Raw genomic sequence first — 18,223 nt, forward strand, 5'->3', positions numbered from 1 at the left:
CCAACAATTTTCCCGCTTTTCCTTTTAAAGCAGGCTTCGGAGATTTTTTTTTATCAACCCCTTTTTTTCACATTTCCCCCTGTTTTTAAATACAGTATCCAAAAATATGTATCCCATTAACCGCTCTTAAGTTTTTCGTAAAATATGTGTATTAGAAAAATCTGTTGTACAACATTAAAAAAAAAATCCCCCGGACCCATGGCTTTAAAGCTTCGACAATTGTGATTAATACGCGGGACTAGAGAACTTCACCAATGAGATTGTCATAACTGAAGGGTTTCGGCGGCGCGGATGAGTCAGAATTCAGAAGAAATAATGACTTCTGCGGATATTACAATTATGGTACTGCCAGGTTGAACTGATAATTAGTAATTATGATATTACGTGATTATCATCACACGATACATGAATCATAGAGTTCGTGAATAATACCGCCCTCTATAAACTTAATACTACTACCGTAAAACCTCGAATACCATACTCGCGCGAATAAGCGCCCCGTTTGAATAAACGCCCCTCAATAATTCAGTCAATCCTGGACTGTGGATGTTGGCATGATTTGAGGTGTGGAATGGAATCACATTCTCCTTTAGTCAATATCAAAATGAGGATATTTATCTTGGACAGATGAGAGCTCTCTGGACAGACAGTATATTTCCAATTTTCATCTTCTTACATTTTTCTCATAACCACTCGATTTTCATCTATTTCCATAAGCGCCACTCTGTTTTGATAAGCGCCCCGTTAGAATAAGCGCCCCTCAAAAAGTGCAAAAAAATATTTTAAGCGCCCGGGCGCTTATTCACGCGAGTACTGTACCGGTACTCTATTTCGAATTCCTGGATCCGCCTTGAATAATAATATGGTATGTACGGTGAGGTGACCGCGCAGAAAACGCATGAGGAGTGACAAAATGGGCACTCGGCCTTTCCCCTCTAAATCGCAACGTGTGAAATCATTTAGAGACAAGAATAAATTGGCCAAAACGCTGAAGCTCATGGCATAGGCACTCCTCCTGTATCCTCCACTACAAAACAAAATAGACTATACGAAAGCACCCGGGGACCAATGCCTTATTCTCTCGACTATGGGATCCACTTTCGTTGTTGATGTTGATGTTTTGTGTCCATTTTGTACCGTCGAACTTGTTTATATTCTGTATTTTTGTCAATTATTTGAACTGTTTAGGCCTAGGCATACAAATAAGAGGTACATACGCACCAATAAAAAATCTCTGTTAGTATTTATTCGCAGGACTAACTTCTACCAATACCAAAATCTTATTAACTACCACAACTCATAACAGTAAATGGAACACATCCTAGGGGCAGATCCAGAGATGTGCGAAAGTGGGGGTGGGGGGACGATGAGAGACAACATTATCCTAAGGCCACTGGGAAATCGGTGTTTTCTGTAACTTCTGAGAGATCAATAATTTCTTTTTCTTTCTTCATTTATTTATTTTTTATTTTCTTACTTCCAAATCCGCCTCTGCATCCTAAAGCTACTACTTTGTTTAGGCTTTCTACTTTGCCTGAAAATATTAGTATTTGAATAATTGATGTTATCATTTCTAAGTTAAAATATCAAATTTGAAATCTAATAACTGTTTGATAACCATCAATTTGAAGGATGTTATCATTGTTAAGTTGAAATATCAAACTTGAAATCTAATTACTGTTTGATCATCATCAACTTTGAAACTGTTCCCCTTCCTTTCGCTTTCTGCATGGCTCTAGGTATACTTTGTTCAGGCTTTCTACTTTTGCCTGGCTGTGGCTTCTGGAATAATAACCATACCAGAAAAATACTCTTGTCTAAATAAACAATAGATTGATTGACATCGGTGCATTGATGTTATCATTATATATAACAAAATTAAAATGTAATAACTGCTTGATATAGGGCCTAACATTATGAACTTTTAAACTAACTTGGAAGAACAAACTGTATTTGTTTTTTATTTGTTTTATCCTCGAAATCCATTCAAGTGATTCTGCCAACCAAATAAAGGAAAACATATTACATACAAAATTAAATTTTGCTGTATTAAAAAAAACAATATGACCTAATCTAGAGAACTTTGATACAGATGAACAAGAACAAAAGGACATAAATGCTAATGAATGCAGCTGAAGCGCTTCCCGGTTTGTCTTTGATATTATCTACCTCGGACCTCTGTTGGCCATTAAACGAGCCGCATCGGGGAAAGTTTGGAGGTACCTCCGGTAAGTCCGACTGCTCCCCGACTTTAATCAGCACGCCCATTCCAAGCTAAGCAAAAATGAAAAATGAAAGCATCTTAAAATCATATTTTAAATATTTTTTAAAGAGATATTAAATTGAATCAAATTTAGAATGTGTCGACTTCTCCCGGGACTAGTCCATAAAGGTAGGCATTAGGCTTATCTTCTGTGTTGTTTGGTAGTGAGCCGAAGATGCGCTCGTCGTAGAGGTCGCCCTTTTAAAAGAAATGCTTACCAGGGAACGAACACATTATAAATAATTATTATCATGACGTATGAGAATGAACAAAGAATTCGACGCATGGTCTTGAAACAAAAATCTCACCAATCATTTTTTTTTTCAACTTTCAATAAACGTTTTACTAGAAAATTCTTAAATTGATTGCCAACAAATCTATCCAAAAAATTAGAGGTATAGTATCCGTTAATTGTCGTGGAATACGCTTCCTCGTTCTAACTTTGTTTGATTCAAATTCAAATAAGCTTTATTGCAATATGGTGAAATTGAAATGACAATGTATTAAGACAAATTAAGAATTTCACAAATTCATAACAACAATGTATTGGGTTTTTATTAAGTTTATTTGTGAAAATTATACTCGATCACGACAGACGGATATCTACGGTACTACATACACCTCCTCCATCATTTTTACAAAACAAAGTCTGTCATAGTTGATGTTTAAAAGTATTTTCAATCTCATAAACCAAGGCTTTATATTATAATTTATTATTAAATACTTAATACTATTATTAAGAAGACTTATGCCTTATAAAATTGAGTGTGTGGGGCTGTCGTTCAATGAAATAATTTGGAAGTACACAAGTCAATGTCGGCCCACTGATGATTTTACTAAATTTGTAATGGCCACCGTGGCCATTACAAATTGGCAATTTAACAAGGCTGAATACCTGGGATCTATAATATGCTTTCAGTCCATAACAGGTAGTTTTAGCATATTGAATCACATACCGGTAACTAAAATACTGTAAATCCCTATACACTCCCAAGTACAACGACGATCATTCGCTCGGTTTATGAGCATCAGGGATGTATCTTATATGATATTTTCACTGGATTGAGGATCAATTTCGTTAAATATTTCAGGAATAAAATTTACCTTAAAGTCGGTAACGAGATGGCAATGGAACATCCACCAGCCTGGGTTGTCTGCATGGAACCTTATGATTGCATATCCACCATCGTCAACTACAAACGTGTCCTTCCTGACAGCTCCGTGTAATTTGCGAGTCAGGTTACCTTAAGATTAATTCAATAATATTGCATGTAAAACTTAATTCTCAAAATGTTCCATCTGGTATCATGGTAATACCTACCCAGTGAGAATGATAATAATAATTATTAACATTTTAATTGAAACCATTTGAAAAAAAAAAAGTATAAACGTGCCATTTCCAGATATCAGAGCTGCCCAAAGGCGTTTATCAGTGCTTAAAAGTGGGAGTGGGGGTGGAGTGAATGAGAAAGAGGGACTCGTCTTGGACCGTTTGGAGGCCCAATGTCTAGCACTGTGGGGTCCAGAGGCTGAGCGCCGGTGAGGGCCCATGGGGCAAAATACCCGGAAGCTCCAGCGTTCTGTACCCTTTTATAAGTCGTATTTAATTATATTGATTTTAATGATAACATTATTTTACAATTCAATTAACATTTATTTCCACACTACGTTTTCAGAATATTCATCATAAAAAAGTGTTTCAATTTTCCCCGTAAATCTTGAATTGAAAGCCCAATTATATTTTGTACAGAATAACATTCATAAAAATATTGATTACCTTGCTTATTTGTATGCATTGAAGTTCAATGTCTTTATCAATACCTTATTAATTTCTTTTGTCAATTTGCCCTCCTTACACAACATTATTTGTTCAATTTTTCTTCTTCTTTTGTGGTTTTGCTGTTTTATTATCATTAATATTATTATTATTATTATTATTATTATTATTATTATTATTATTATTATTATTATTATTATTAGCAGCAGCAGCAGCAGCAGTAGTGGTAGTGGAAGTGGTAGTGGAAGTGGTAGTGGTAGTGGTAGTGGTAGTAGTAGTAGTAGTAATAGGCCTAGTAGTTTTTTCCACTCGGTTTGAAAGTATGGAAGAATGGTAAATATTGAGAGGGGGTAGGAGACACACAATTGATATAATAATAACAAAATAAGCATTTATATGGCGATTCACCAAGACCACAGCGCCTAAAAATTCAAGTGAGCAAACACATTTTTCCTAAAAATGAAGAAAAGTGAATTTGTGTTGTGGGAGGGCGTATACTTGGCGATTTTGTAGAGGCGCTATATTTGTTTTGGTCTAAGGGGTAATTTAATAGTTTGCATTAGACATGTGAATCCTCTCTTCGCTTTGCTTCCAAGCCTCGCAGACCTCATTGCTTTTCCTTTCTTTGTTTCGTCTTGTACTCGCCTCCTGCGACATAAATAAAGGACTACAAAACAGCGTAGAGAAAATCATTACAAACAAAAAAACACGTTTGATGACAAAAACGGATTTAACGTCAAGTTTGACTTGTTTATGTCCCTCCCATTTCGAAATGTGTAGGGGCGTGTCCCATGTCCCCCAACGATCGACGTCCATAAGGAGTGGGGATGTGGGGTGCTCGTCGAGGGAATCTCTGGCGCCACCACCAGTTGTTTATCTAAAATTAATTGAAATTGCCTCAAGGTGGCTATTCAGGATTATCATCCCCTCTAAAGCCTCGGCACATACTTTAGGAACCCCACAACGCCCACCCCACTCCTGGCTCTGCCCGACCCTCCAGTAGAAATATGAATAACTAACCTGCTTTGTCCATTGCTTTCACCTCTTCAACTGTAGTTGTATCTCCAATCTTCCCTTCTCCGATAAATCGAAAGTGATATCCGTGTAGATGTATTGGATGGCTGACAGGGATTATCGAGGCTTCATTTACCACCATTAGCTCTACGACCTGGAAGGACAATGTTGATGTTATCCTTATTGGTATACTTATAATATCAGGCTAATTATTATTTATATCATCACTATCTTCATCATTATCATCATGGGCGGATCCCTTGGGAAACGAGAGTTAGGACCCCAAAAAGAGAGAAAAAAAAGGGAGAAGAAAAGAAAAAAAAAGTGGGGGGTGGGAAGAGGGGATGGTACTATGCCTATAATTTCATGTTGTTTTCGTAAAATTACTCAATAACATACATCACCCAGGTCGACCTCAATAATCTGTGTACATTCGCAATATTCGGCGGTACAGTTCTTTGTTCTGAAGGCTGTTTCTTTAGTACAGAATTGATTTTCGCTTAAATCATCGTATTGCGTAAGAGGTGGTGATGGTGGAAGAAGAAAGCTGATTTCATTCATTTGGGCGATCTCCAGCCGGTAGTCGACACCAAATCGTTCCAATGGATAGTACACGGGAATATGGTAACGGTCATTATTCACAGATCCGATGTCCACTGCCATATAGAACTGTTTATCAGGTTTGCCCAGATCCTTGTCGTCCTCTTCTGTATATTAAGCAATTATATAGGCCTATTATTATTAACTTGATTTCTAGATTACACAATTCAGTTGTATGAAAAAAAAGTGTCTCTGTCGGGATTCGAACCTACATAATCTCATGCAGATTTAACCCCATAGGCACTTTTTCTCATGAAACACTCACATATGCTACAGAAAAGCTAAAACAGCTTACAGTATATTGCAGCAGGGAAATCATAATAGTAAATAAAGGTAACGAGAGGGCGCTTGTCGTACAATGAGGGCGCCAAACAATCCATCCGCCCTTTGGAATCCGGCGTGGCTGTGCCACCAGTGAGTGCCAACCGGGTCAGCTTTCATCCAATACAAGAAGTTGGTATAAGATGTGATTGGACATTGGGTTATCATCGTGACTCCATCCATGTACGGCGATTCTCGTACATGAAGACCATGCCAATGAAGAGCCGTCCCTTCTCCACTAGGAAGATTGTTAATAACCTCAACTTCGATTATGTCTCCTTCACATACCTATGATAATTAATAATCATCACATCATAACCATATATAGGCACATCATGACTATATATGGGCATGCAACAGTTTTTTTTCAAATAAAATGTGATAGTAAAAACTAACAACACTAACAGTAATAGAAAAACATACCTAAAGTTATACGAGTAAAGCGGGCGTTTATTCGAATAAATAAGGTATATAAAAATGACAATTAGGCCTAATAGACAAATTCGATAAAAAAAAAAAATTAGAATCCTCGATTCATGAGTCAACTGTATTATTCTTTAAAAGTATATAAAGCAAATCGTACCTCAATACTAGGCCCTGGAAACTGTTTGTTTGCGACAAGTATGCCTCTCTTTACGCCATTGAGTGGTATACAATCCGGTGATTTGCAATGCGTTAAATTGAACGGACAATCATAGCACGCTTTAGACATAGATTAATACCAATCTATGTTAAAATTGAAACGGCAAACCGCGGGTTCGGCCGGCCACTTGCATTGGCGTTTGCAATCAATCCCATTCAATGAGTATGTCCCTGAACCTGTTAAAAATAATGGGTTAACATTAAACGCAGTGACGTAAAATTACAATCGCTTTAAAAACCGTACAGCCTGGTTTCCGTAAAATCATCGCTACATTGTCACTACAGTGTTTTCAGTGCAATCGTCGTACTGCATAGTAATCCCCAACGCAATCGAAAAGGCTCCGTGATTCGACCGACCAATTAGCATCACCGAAAGCTGTCGGGAATATTGTGTAGCGATTTTATGGAAACCAAGCCTAAAGAATGCAAAGTCAACGATTTTTAAAATATTTTGTCATCTTCAAAAGGTTTAATACTGCAACATCATCTAGCTATCCTATTCCTTTGATTGAATCTTCATAACATGTGGCGCAGGTAGGGTCCGGGGAGTTTGTAGGACTCTAAAATCGATTAAAGAAATCTTTCAAATCTCCCTTTACCCCTTTCTGGTCAGTAACTGGGCACTCCCATAAACGCCCTTGCCGAGAAACCCCCAAATCTGACCCCAAATCCTGGCACCACCCCCCAATTCATAGGTGAAATACTGTACACATTTCAATTAAAATATTTTAAAATTAATTTCACTCCCAACCGTGTAAAAATACATGAATTCGAAAAGATCAGTTTTATTAAACCAAAGGGTATTGAAACTTTGTTAAAGTTAACCCTACGGTTTGATCATTCTTAGATATGATTTTTGGATTTTCATTATATAACGGAATTAAATAAATACCTGATTGTGGGCATATTCTTTGTTTGATGATATGAACTTAAGTGGCGAAATCCCCAGTCACTCGTGGTATTTCCAAAGATATGGAAGACTTATGAAAAATTGTAAAGCTTGGTTTCCTTAACATCGCTACATTGTCGCTACAGTGTTTTCAGTGCAATCGTTGTACTGCGTAACAATCCCCAACGAATTAGGGAAGGCTCCCCAATTCGACCGACCAATCAGCATCACCGAAAGCTGTCGGCGATAGCGTGTAACGATTATTTGGAAACCAAGCTTTAGACGATCAATGAAATTTACCTAGTTTTGCTTGTAATACTTGGCTAACCAGTATCCCAATAAATAAGATATTTGTTCTCATAGTTCTTGTTGCCTTCCGTCGATGCGTTTGGTTAAAAGACGTGTCTTCTATTGGTAAAAAATGAATGTGGTTTAGCTATTTGATTCACATTTTCACGATAATTATTTCCAGTTGTGGATATAGCATGAAGCGAATGAAATTTGGAAGGCTCAACAAATTTAGCTCGAACCTGGGAATGACAATAAAAAAAAAATTTAAAAAAAAAAAAAAAAAAAAAACTCCCTTAAAGTTCAAGGCTGCTTATTGTTTATGCCGCCTAGCACAGTTAATCTTTTTAGTGTTTCGCTTATAGTAAGAAAATATTTTTAAAGTGTATTAATGATGAGAGGTATCGACTCTAATTAAAAAGAACTGCGATTATAAAGTTAACAAAAAAAGTTATTAACAATAATGGCAGATATATAACCGTCACATTGAGACGTTTATATATCTGCCATCTGCACCTAATAATGCAAAAGAAAATAAGTACTTTAATTAGAGTGATGCACAAAATTATTTATGATTTTATATGATATATATGATTATACCCACAAGAAAGTTATACACAAAATGAGAATTATTGACCTTTTCTATTGTGTGCAATATTCACCTTATCCTTTGATCTTAACTGTTTTTAGGGTCAGCTGACTCTTTTGAGTTACAGTAATTTATTTGCTTTAGCTGTCCCTGACCATCGTGTTGTTGTTTCTTGTTGTCGTTGTGCCTTTTAATATTTACATGGTCGAATACATAAACAAAAATGAAATGAAACAACAATCTATGCACTGAATGTAAATAGCCAATGAAATACACCATTCTGTTGATTGTAAAGAGGCTAAATTTATTTGGAATTTATTTTTTAAAAACAAATTTAACTTTTATTATTTACCAGCTTTTTCCAGCAGCTTGATACAAAAACAAAACATTTAAATAAAATATTCAGTCCTGGAAAGTTTTGATTATATAAAGAACGTACTTTAAACTATATTGGTAAATGGAAATTAAAATCCGCATCAAAGAAATCAGGTATTGAATTTAGTAAGATATATTGCGATTATGATGATTAGTCAGCCACGACTGACTCCTTTTTATTATATACATATGTATATGTAAATTAATTCATTTAGTAAGGTATACAAATTGTACATTAACATTTTTTATAAGTTTTTATAATTGCATAAAAATGTGCAAAAATGATTTTAAGTTGATTATGATTGTATAAAACACATAAATGCAGAAAATCATATTTTTGTGAACGGATTAAAAAGAAAAATTGAAAAAATAAACGACGTTGTCTTTCGTGAGGAAATGTATTATGGAAATATAGAATTTAAGTTAAATTTTGTATCAACTACCATTACATACAACATAGATCGCCATCAACAAATTACAGAAACAAATCTTTTGCCAATGTATAGTTAGAGTGCCAAATGGCAGGGTGGCAACGGGCCTAGGTGGTAAATGATCGGGTGGCAAAGGCCGGGTGGGAAAAGTTCGGGTGGCAATAAATGCGAGATGGCAAAAGGCCGGGCGGCAACGGATCAGGTGGCAAGTGACACCGGAACCCATTCGCAAGTTTAAGATACAATGATAATCTCCTCTCTTTCCATAAACTTTATGATGAGGCCAAATTTTCGGTTTAGCAGTTCCTGTAGTTAAACGGCTGAACAATGCAACTAGGTTGTTACATCAGCATATAAAACGTTGTCCTTCTAGTTAAACCTTACGTCCATCATACCTTTAAGTTCTTCCTATTGTTTTAAACTGTTACTGCGTGGCACTGGTATCACAGCTTTTTTGTCTTGTAATAATTAGGGGCTCCCTGGTGTATATGCCTAAGTTGACCATCAAATGTTGAGCATGTAAACTCCTAATTAAAGAATAAACAGTAGTGTGTATGTAGGCCTATATAGAGAGGTTGAGACACCTATTTTTCCACACATGACGACAAAAAAGAAGATGGAAAGATGATATCAAAACATATATGGAAACTGCAAACTGGGCAAGAATAGCACCAGACAGAAGAAGATATTAGAGGAGGGCTTCCCACAGCAGTGGGTGAAATAGCTTGATGATGATAATGATGACGATGATATAAAAGTATGGTGTACGGTAAGAATGGCCCCGGAAAAAATGGCCCAGAAAAAAATGGCCCCGGTAAAAAATGGCCCCAAATGACAGGTAGGTAAAAATGGCCCCAATAATAAAATTCTGTATTAAAACTGATTTTTTTTTAAAAATCATTATATGCATTTTTTTAAACTGAAATAATTTAATTTTTAAAAGGAATCTAACATCAAAATAAATTGCCATTTACATATTATTTTTGCAGAAATTATATATTCAATGATAAAATATTCAAAAATTTTAAAAAAAGCCATGAATAACACTTGTTATTTTTTTTCCATTTAAATGTTAAAAAATAGCAACAACATAATCAATAAATCAACATAAATCATGCATTTATTAATACTAAAATAATTTATTTGTGGCCAATTTCAAGGAAGCGGAATCACAATTTTCCAGAAATTCAATCCAGGTATTGGTAAACCACACAAAGAATGAGTTTATATGAACATCAAATTATTATTATTATTTTAGAAAAAGAGAGCTCTACTATCGTAATTAAAGGGTTTGGATGGGGTCCGCAGTGTGTTTGGAGGATTGTGGTGTATTTGCAAGTATTTTTTCACAAAAAAAAATCAACAATTTAACCAAAAAATAGGTTCTTATAAATATTTAATTTTCTTTTTGATATAACAAGTGATTCAATCACAATTGAATTGTTTGGTTTTCTACAGTGTGTTTTAGGAGGTATTTGGGATTTAGCAATACGATTTGATCCTACCATAATTACTTTACCCTCACAATTACACGCCATTTTAATTCTTAGCATAATTGCCATATTTACATAACTATGTATATAGTATCTCAGTTTACATTATTTAGTATAGTTTTAGGCACTTAAATTTACTTGGCGGGGAGTAGAAACCAAGTATGCAATTAAATAAGTTGCTTAAATAAATGTATTCCTAGTTATTCAGTTTACTTTAAAAACAATATTTGATTAACAAATACTTCTTTGAAGTAACTTAAGCAGAACATTTGTTGAAGTAAAGTAAGCCTCCCTTTTCCCATACATGAACTTGTCCTTCAAACACACAATTGATTCACATGCTTTAACTACTGTTTATTTGCACAGTTTATAACATGTAAAGTTATTTCATTTGATACTTAACAAAAGTGAATTTTGTGGTTATCTATGAGTTGCATATAAACTTATTTCAACTATCAAAAAATGTTCAATGGCCGTTGTTTTCTGATAATCTCTCAGTACATTATTTGCATCTGTTGTGTAACTGTATTTGTTATTGATTCAATTCTTGCTTATTACAGTATTTAAATATTTGAAGACTAAAAAAAAATATCATTTCTATTACTGAATTTTTTCATTGGGGCCAATTTTACCTACTTGTCTTTTGGGGCCATTTTTGACGGGGACATTTTTTCCTGGGCCATTTTTACCGGGGCCAGTTTTACCTACATTCATTCAGATGACCTCTTGCTTAGCTGATAAGGGAAAAGGGCAAAGCGAAGGATTACAACTGTATTTCCTGGTTGGGTTGTTAATGATGTAGTCGTTCAAATGCCAATGTGTTTGTTTAGAACCTGTGTATTGAGCTCCCGAAATATTCCCATCCCATGATTAACTACAGTAACTTGATGTGCACGTTGCTCATTGGAGTCAGGACTGTGTTATTTGGGCGATCGTAGGCCAACAGTAAAAACTCCATGTTGATAATTTTAGGTGAATGTTATTTTATAAAAGTTAAATTGAATTATCATTAGCATTTACAATCAAAAACAAATATAAGTTCAAACACAAAACAAAATGAGCTCACCTTTCCTGTGAAAACCCTATAAATTATGCAGACACTATAGTCGTATGTGTAATATTTATAATATAGTGCACTCCAAAATTTCAACAGTCTCATAACTAAAGAAATATATCCTACCTTGTTTATGCTGCTTCTGCCGGTGGTGTCTAATTGATACCTCTTGCCAAAACCGTTCGGAATCCCAGTTTCCAGATACCACCGGAAATTATTGCTACGTTATGGCCTTGGTATCATGCTCTGATCATGGAGGATGATACCTCCATGCTCTGATGTAAGTACGCAAAAGCGTTTTTTATATCTTTTATGGAAAAAGAGATCATAAATTAAGCATGTTCAATCCTTATTGTAAATTAAATTCTGTATTGCTGAACATGTGTAATATTTTTTTATTATGTAGCTACAGTAGTCATAATTGTTATTAAGTTGGAGACAGGAGAAAGCTCTTTGAACTTTCTTGGTTTCCAGGGGCTACCTACTCTCTCATTTCTGTGACTTACCGTACTTTTGTTTTTAGTTTTATGTGTTTATATGTATATTTTTTATGCATATTTCTCCTTTTTATGTATTTGTTTAGTTAAGCTTGTACCTTTTTATTTACGAACGCACCGATTGTCATCGAGCGCCACCGATCGAAAGGTGTAAGTTCAAACGATTAAAGTCTACCGCGCAATACACTTTTTCCTGTTTTCCGAGAGTGTAGGGTTACAATGAATCTGTTGCGTATGTTTAAATAATCATTTTCTACTAAAACACGTGAGACAATTATTGTAAAATTGTGTGCCATCTTGTTTTTCAAGATGGCGGCCACTTAACCTCGAAAAAATTGGCACCAATATTTTTCTTGTTCAGTAAAAAAGAGTCGGAAGAGCGTTGTTGCCATTAATTAACATGAATTGCGAACAACAAAAATACATAAGCCCCTGCACTAACATGTCGATTGCAATAACATCTGCAGCTTGACCACGGTATTGTTTTCGAGGCAATTCTACTAGAACTAGTTGGTTCATAATATCAACCAAAGCATCTTTAAAATTACATTTTTGAGTTGTTTTTAACTTCATAATTGTCAAAATTAATCCAAATAAAACATTACAGGACAAATTTATATTATTACCGTTCGTTGTAAACTTCATATAAATTTTCATGTCTTTTTTGGGGGAAATCCGCAAAATACCGTGGTAGTTCGTTCGCTGTGTCTAATGATGAGCCTCGGTATTATGCCTATCACTAGCAATGGGTCCGGACATTTCCCCGGACATTGCCCCGGACCCGGACACGACAGACTCAAATCGAGATTCTCGAGGGCCGTGGCGTTAACTTTGGGGTTCTCTTAATTGATTTGAGATTTGCAGTACAGCAGATTCAATAATCTGCTGTATCCCTTGCTGTGCCATTTTCGATTGGTGATGATCTGCGACCTGTAGACCACACACAATAGGCCCTAATTGTAACTTAAAGAGCACTGGTGAACTTTTATTACTTCGTAATTTGCATAACGAATTATAAAAACATGAATGTAGGTAAGAATGGCCCCGGAAAAAATGGCCCAAATGACAAGTAGGTAAAAATGGCCCTAATGACAAAATTCAGTAATAGAAATGTAAAAAGCTCCGGCCTCCCTAACTATTTGTGTGGGGTAGCGGTCGACACATACAACGACAACAGGTAACTCGTCTGGATTTCATAACATTTATTCATCAAAGTGACGTAGCAAAATGAACCCGGTCAAAGAAAGTCTGGGTAACACTAAGCAGGAAAAGCAGCCTCTGTAAAAAGGGGTACAAAATTATCATAACTTGCCTCTAACAAAATAGAGTTACATAGAAAAATAAGAGTTTTTTAAATCAAGGACAATATACTTAATGCTATTAATCATATTAAAATCAACCTAAATCATGTGTTACAGTAAATCATCATAAAACATAGAAGCAAAGATATACAATTATCAATCAAACTAAAGTCAAGCCATGTTGTGTATCGTCTTTACACTGTGATCGATCAACATTTATAGTTAAAACTGTATCCATGAAAAACAATACTGTACATTAATATCCACTCACCAGTTCATGGCAATCATTCGTCTATGTAGATTAGTAAAACTAAAGTTTGGTACAGTATAAAAATCTATAAAGGTAACATTATAAATAATACGTAATATTAACAACATAACCAATAAATAGTAAACAATAAAGAGCGCCACATACAAGCAGCGGTTTTTTATTTGTTTCATCTTCGAAATCCATTCAAGTGATTCTGCCAACCAAATAAAGGAAAACATAATTTTGTGCTGTATTAAAAAAAAACAACAATATGACCTAATCTAGAGAACTTTGATACAGATGAACAAGAACAAAAGGACATAAATGCTAATGAATGCAGCTGAAGCGCTTCCCGGTTTGTCTTGGATATTATCTACCTCGGATCTCTGTTGGCCATTAAACGAGCCGCATCGGGGAAAATTTGGAGGTATCTCCGGTAAGTCCGACTGCTCTCCGACTTTAATCAGCACGCCCATTCCAAGCTAAGCAAAAATGAAAAATGAAAGCATCTTAAAATCATATTTTAAATATTTTTCAAAGAGATATTAAATTGAATCACATTTAGAATGTGTGGAGGCCTATCGTCTGTGGTAGGCCTATCTTCTGTGTTGTTTGGAAGTGAGCCTAAGATGCGCTCGTCGTAGAGGTCGCCCTCTTTAAGGCAATGCTTACCAGGGAACAAATTATAAGTAATTATTATCATGACGTATGGGAATGAACAAAGAATACGACGTAAGATCTTGAAACAAAAATCTCACCTATCGAATTGGTGTTTTTTTCAACTTTCAATACACGTTTTACTAGAAAATTATTAAATTGATTGCCAACAAATTATCCAAAAAATTAGAGGTATATTATCTGTTAATTGTAGTGGAATACGCTTTCTCGTTCTAACTTTGTTTGATTCAAATTCAAATAAGCTTTATTGTAATATGGTGAAATTGAAATGACAATGTATTAAGACAAATTAAGAATTTCATAAATTCATAACAACAATGTATAGAAATACCAGCTGAAGGAAAAGGCAATAAACACGTAACACAGAGAAGCATACCGTACAAAGTAAAGTATTGGGTTTTTATTAAGTTTATTTGTGAAAATTATACTCACGACAGACGGATATCTACGGTACTACACAGACCTCCTCCATAATTTTTACAAAACAAAGCCTATCATAGTTTAGGTTTAAAAGTATTTTCAATCTCATAAACAAGGCTTTATATTATAATTCGCCTATTATTAAGAAGACTTATGCCTTATAAGACACAAGTCAATGTCGGCCCGCGGATGGTTTTACTAAATTTGTAATCGCCACCGCCGTGGCCATTACAAATTGGCAATTTAACAAGGTTGAATACCTGGGATCTATAATATGCTTTCAGTCCCCAAGCAGGTAGTTTTAGCATATTGAATCACATAACTAAAATACTGTAAATCCCTATACACTCCCAAGTACAACGACGATCATTCGCTCGGTTTATGAGCATCAGGGATGTATCTTATATGATATTTTCACTGGATTGAGGATCAATTTCGTTAAATATTGCAGGAATAAAATTTACCTTAAAGTCGGTAACGAGATGGCAATGGAACATCCACCAGCCTGGATTGTCTGCATGGAACCTTATGATCGCATATCCACCATCATCAACTACAAACGTGTCCTTCCTGACAGCTCCGTGTAATTTGCGAGTCAGGTTACCTTAAGATTAATTCAATAACATTGCATGTAAAACTTAATTCTCAAAATGTTTCATCTGGTATCATGGTAATACCTACCCAGTGATAATGATAATAATAATTATTAACATTTTAATTGAAACCATTTGAAGAAAAAAAAGTATAAACGTGCCATTTCCAGATATCAGAGCTGCCCAAAGGCGTTTATCAGTGCTTAAAAGTGGGAGTGGGGGTGGAGTGAATGAGAAAGAGGGACTCGTCTTGGACCGTCTGGAGGCCCAATGTCTAGCACTGTGGGGTCCAGAGGCTGAGCGCCGGTGAGGGCCCATGGGCCAAAATACCCGGAAGCTCTGGCGTTCTGTACCTTTTTATAAGTCGTATTTAATTATATTGATTTTAAGTGTAACATTATTTTACAATTCAATTAACATTTATTTCCACACTACGTTTTCAGAATATTCATCATAAAAAAGTGTTTCAATTTGCCCCGTAAATCTTGAATTAAATGCCCAATTATATTTTGTGCAGAATAACATTCATAAAAATATTGATTACCTTGCTTGTTTGTATGCATTGAAGTTCAATGTCTTTATCAATACCTTATTGAAGGCACAGTCTTAAAAAATTAATAGCTTAATGTGCCCTCCTAACACAACATTATTTGTTCAATTTTTCTTCTTTCTTTTGTCGTTTTGCTGTTTTATTATTATTATTATTATTATTATTATTATTATTATTATTATTATTATTATTATTAGCAGCAACAGCAGCAGCAGCAGCAGTAGTAGTAGTAGTAGTAGTAGTATCTTTGTTAAAAATACGAATAAAATATTACTACTACTTTTTTTATAAGTACCGGTACGTATACAATTATTATAATTAATTTATTTTTATTATTACTTATAAATATTACACTCACTGTAATTAATTTTACTTTAGGCCTATTGATGAATTTTAAGCATTCTTTCGCTATCAATGTTACTGAGCGTTAAGTTAATTGGAGGCGCAGATTTAAAACCTTAATGGCTCTTTGTGTCCTTACACAACCTTGTTATTATTATTAATATTATTATTATTATTATTAATGTTATTGTTATTGTTATTGTTGTTGTTGTTGTTGTTGTTGTTGTTGTTATTATTATTATTATTATTACTACCACTTCTACTACTACTACTACTACTGCTTTTGCTGCTGTTACTACTATTACTACTACTACTATTAATAATAATAATAATAATAATATCTTCAACTATTGCTATTTATTGTAATTTTTTATTACCAATTTGCTATTTTTACTTACATTATTAAATTACATTGTTCTTGTTATTTATTTAGTTTTTAGAAGAATTTCATAATGTATTTTTTGCGTTCTTATATTTATTATGTTTCCAGTTTTTGAATGAGAATATTTTTATTCGTAATTGTTGTTTTTTCTACTCGGTTTGAGAAGTAGAGAAGAATGGTGAATATTGAGAGGGGGTAGGAGACACACAATTGATATAATAATAACAAAACAAACATTTATATGGCGCTCTACAAAGACCACAGCGCCTAAAAATTCAAGTGAGCAATAAAGGACTAAAAACAGCGTAGAGAAAAACATTAGAAACAAAAAAAAACACGTTTAATGACAAAAACGGATTTCACATCAAGTTTGACTTGTTTATGTCCCCCCCCCCTTTCGAAATGTATAGAGGCGTGTCCCCTGTTCCCCAACGATCGACGTCAATGGGGGGGGGGGGTGGCTCGTCGAGGGAATCTCTGGCGCCACCACCGGTTGTTTATCTAACATTAATTGAATTTGCTTCTTAAGGTTGCATTCAGGATTCCCATCACCTTATATAGGCCTACTTTAGGAACCCCACCCCGCCCACCCCACTCCAGGCTCTGCCCGAACCTCCAGTAGAAATATGGAATAACTAACCTGCTTTGTCCATTGCTTTCACCTCTTCAACCGTAGTCGTATCTCCAATCTTCCCTTTTCCGATAAATCGAAAGTGATATCCGTGTAGATGTATTGAATGGCTGAGAGGAATGATCGAGGCTTCATTTACCACGATTAACTCCACGACCTGGAAGGACAATGTTGATGATATCCTTATTGGTATTCTTATAATATCAGGCTAAAATTAAGAATATTTTTAAATTATTATTTCTATCACCACTATCTTCATCATTATCATCATAGGCGGATCCCTGGGGAAAAGAGGGTTAGGACCCCAAAAAGAGAGAAAAAAAGGGAGAAGAAAAGGGGGGCAAAAGGGGGAAAGGGGGATGGTACTATGCCTATAATTTCATGCTGTTTTCGTAAAATTACTCAATAACATACATCACCCAGGTCGACCTCAATAATCTGTGTACATTCGCAATATTCGGCGGTGCAGTTCTTTGTTCTGAAGGTTGTTTCTTTAGTACAGAATTGCTTTTCGCTTAAATCATCGTATTGCGTAAGAGGTGGTGAAGGTGGAAGAAGAAAGCTGATTTCATTCATTTGGGCGATCTCCAGCCGGTATTCGAAACCAAATCGTTCCAATGGATAGTACACGGGATCATGGTAACGGTCATTATTCACAGATCTAATGTCCACTGCCATATAAAACTGTTTATCAGGTTCGCCAAGAGCCTTGTCGTCCTCTTCTGTATATTAAGCAATTATATATGTATTATTAACTTGATTTCTAGATTACACAATTCAGTTGTATGAAAAAAATTGTCTCTGTCGGGATTCGAACCTGCACACTCTCCCTGTCAGGGCAGG

At 35.1% G+C, this 18,223-nt stretch overlaps 2 protein-coding genes across 2 annotated transcripts; both read right to left on the reverse strand.

The window, feature by feature from the left end:
* Window positions 1-1,226: 1,226 nt before the first annotated feature.
* On the reverse strand, window positions 1,227-13,267 carry LOC117123525 (laccase-25-like). The gene is given in 8 exon segments (XM_033269486.1): window positions 1,227-2,274; window positions 3,368-3,507; window positions 5,061-5,208; window positions 5,454-5,768; window positions 5,982-6,263; window positions 6,559-6,794; window positions 7,807-7,914; window positions 11,863-13,267. Coding segments are annotated over 7 exon segments (1,383 nt in total). The 5' UTR covers window positions 7,868-7,914; window positions 11,863-13,267; the 3' UTR covers window positions 1,227-2,073.
* A 153-nt stretch (window positions 13,268-13,420) lies between these two features.
* On the reverse strand, window positions 13,421-18,131 carry LOC117123166 (laccase-7-like). The gene is made up of 4 exons (XM_033269019.1): window positions 17,795-18,131; window positions 17,390-17,537; window positions 15,347-15,486; window positions 13,421-14,266 (listed from the first exon to the last, which is right to left on the reverse strand). Exons 1-4 carry the CDS (start codon window positions 18,056-18,058, stop codon window positions 14,066-14,068), a joined length of 753 nt encoding a protein of 250 aa, XP_033124910.1. The 5' UTR covers window positions 18,059-18,131; the 3' UTR covers window positions 13,421-14,065.
* Between the last annotated feature and the right edge of the window lie 92 nt (window positions 18,132-18,223).

This window comes from Anneissia japonica, unplaced genomic scaffold, assembly GCF_011630105.1.
Source record: "Anneissia japonica isolate Jap-2015-1 unplaced genomic scaffold, ASM1163010v1 scaffold288292_len1863012_cov191, whole genome shotgun sequence".
NCBI classification, from domain to species: Eukaryota; Metazoa; Echinodermata; class Crinoidea; order Comatulida; family Comatulidae; genus Anneissia; species Anneissia japonica.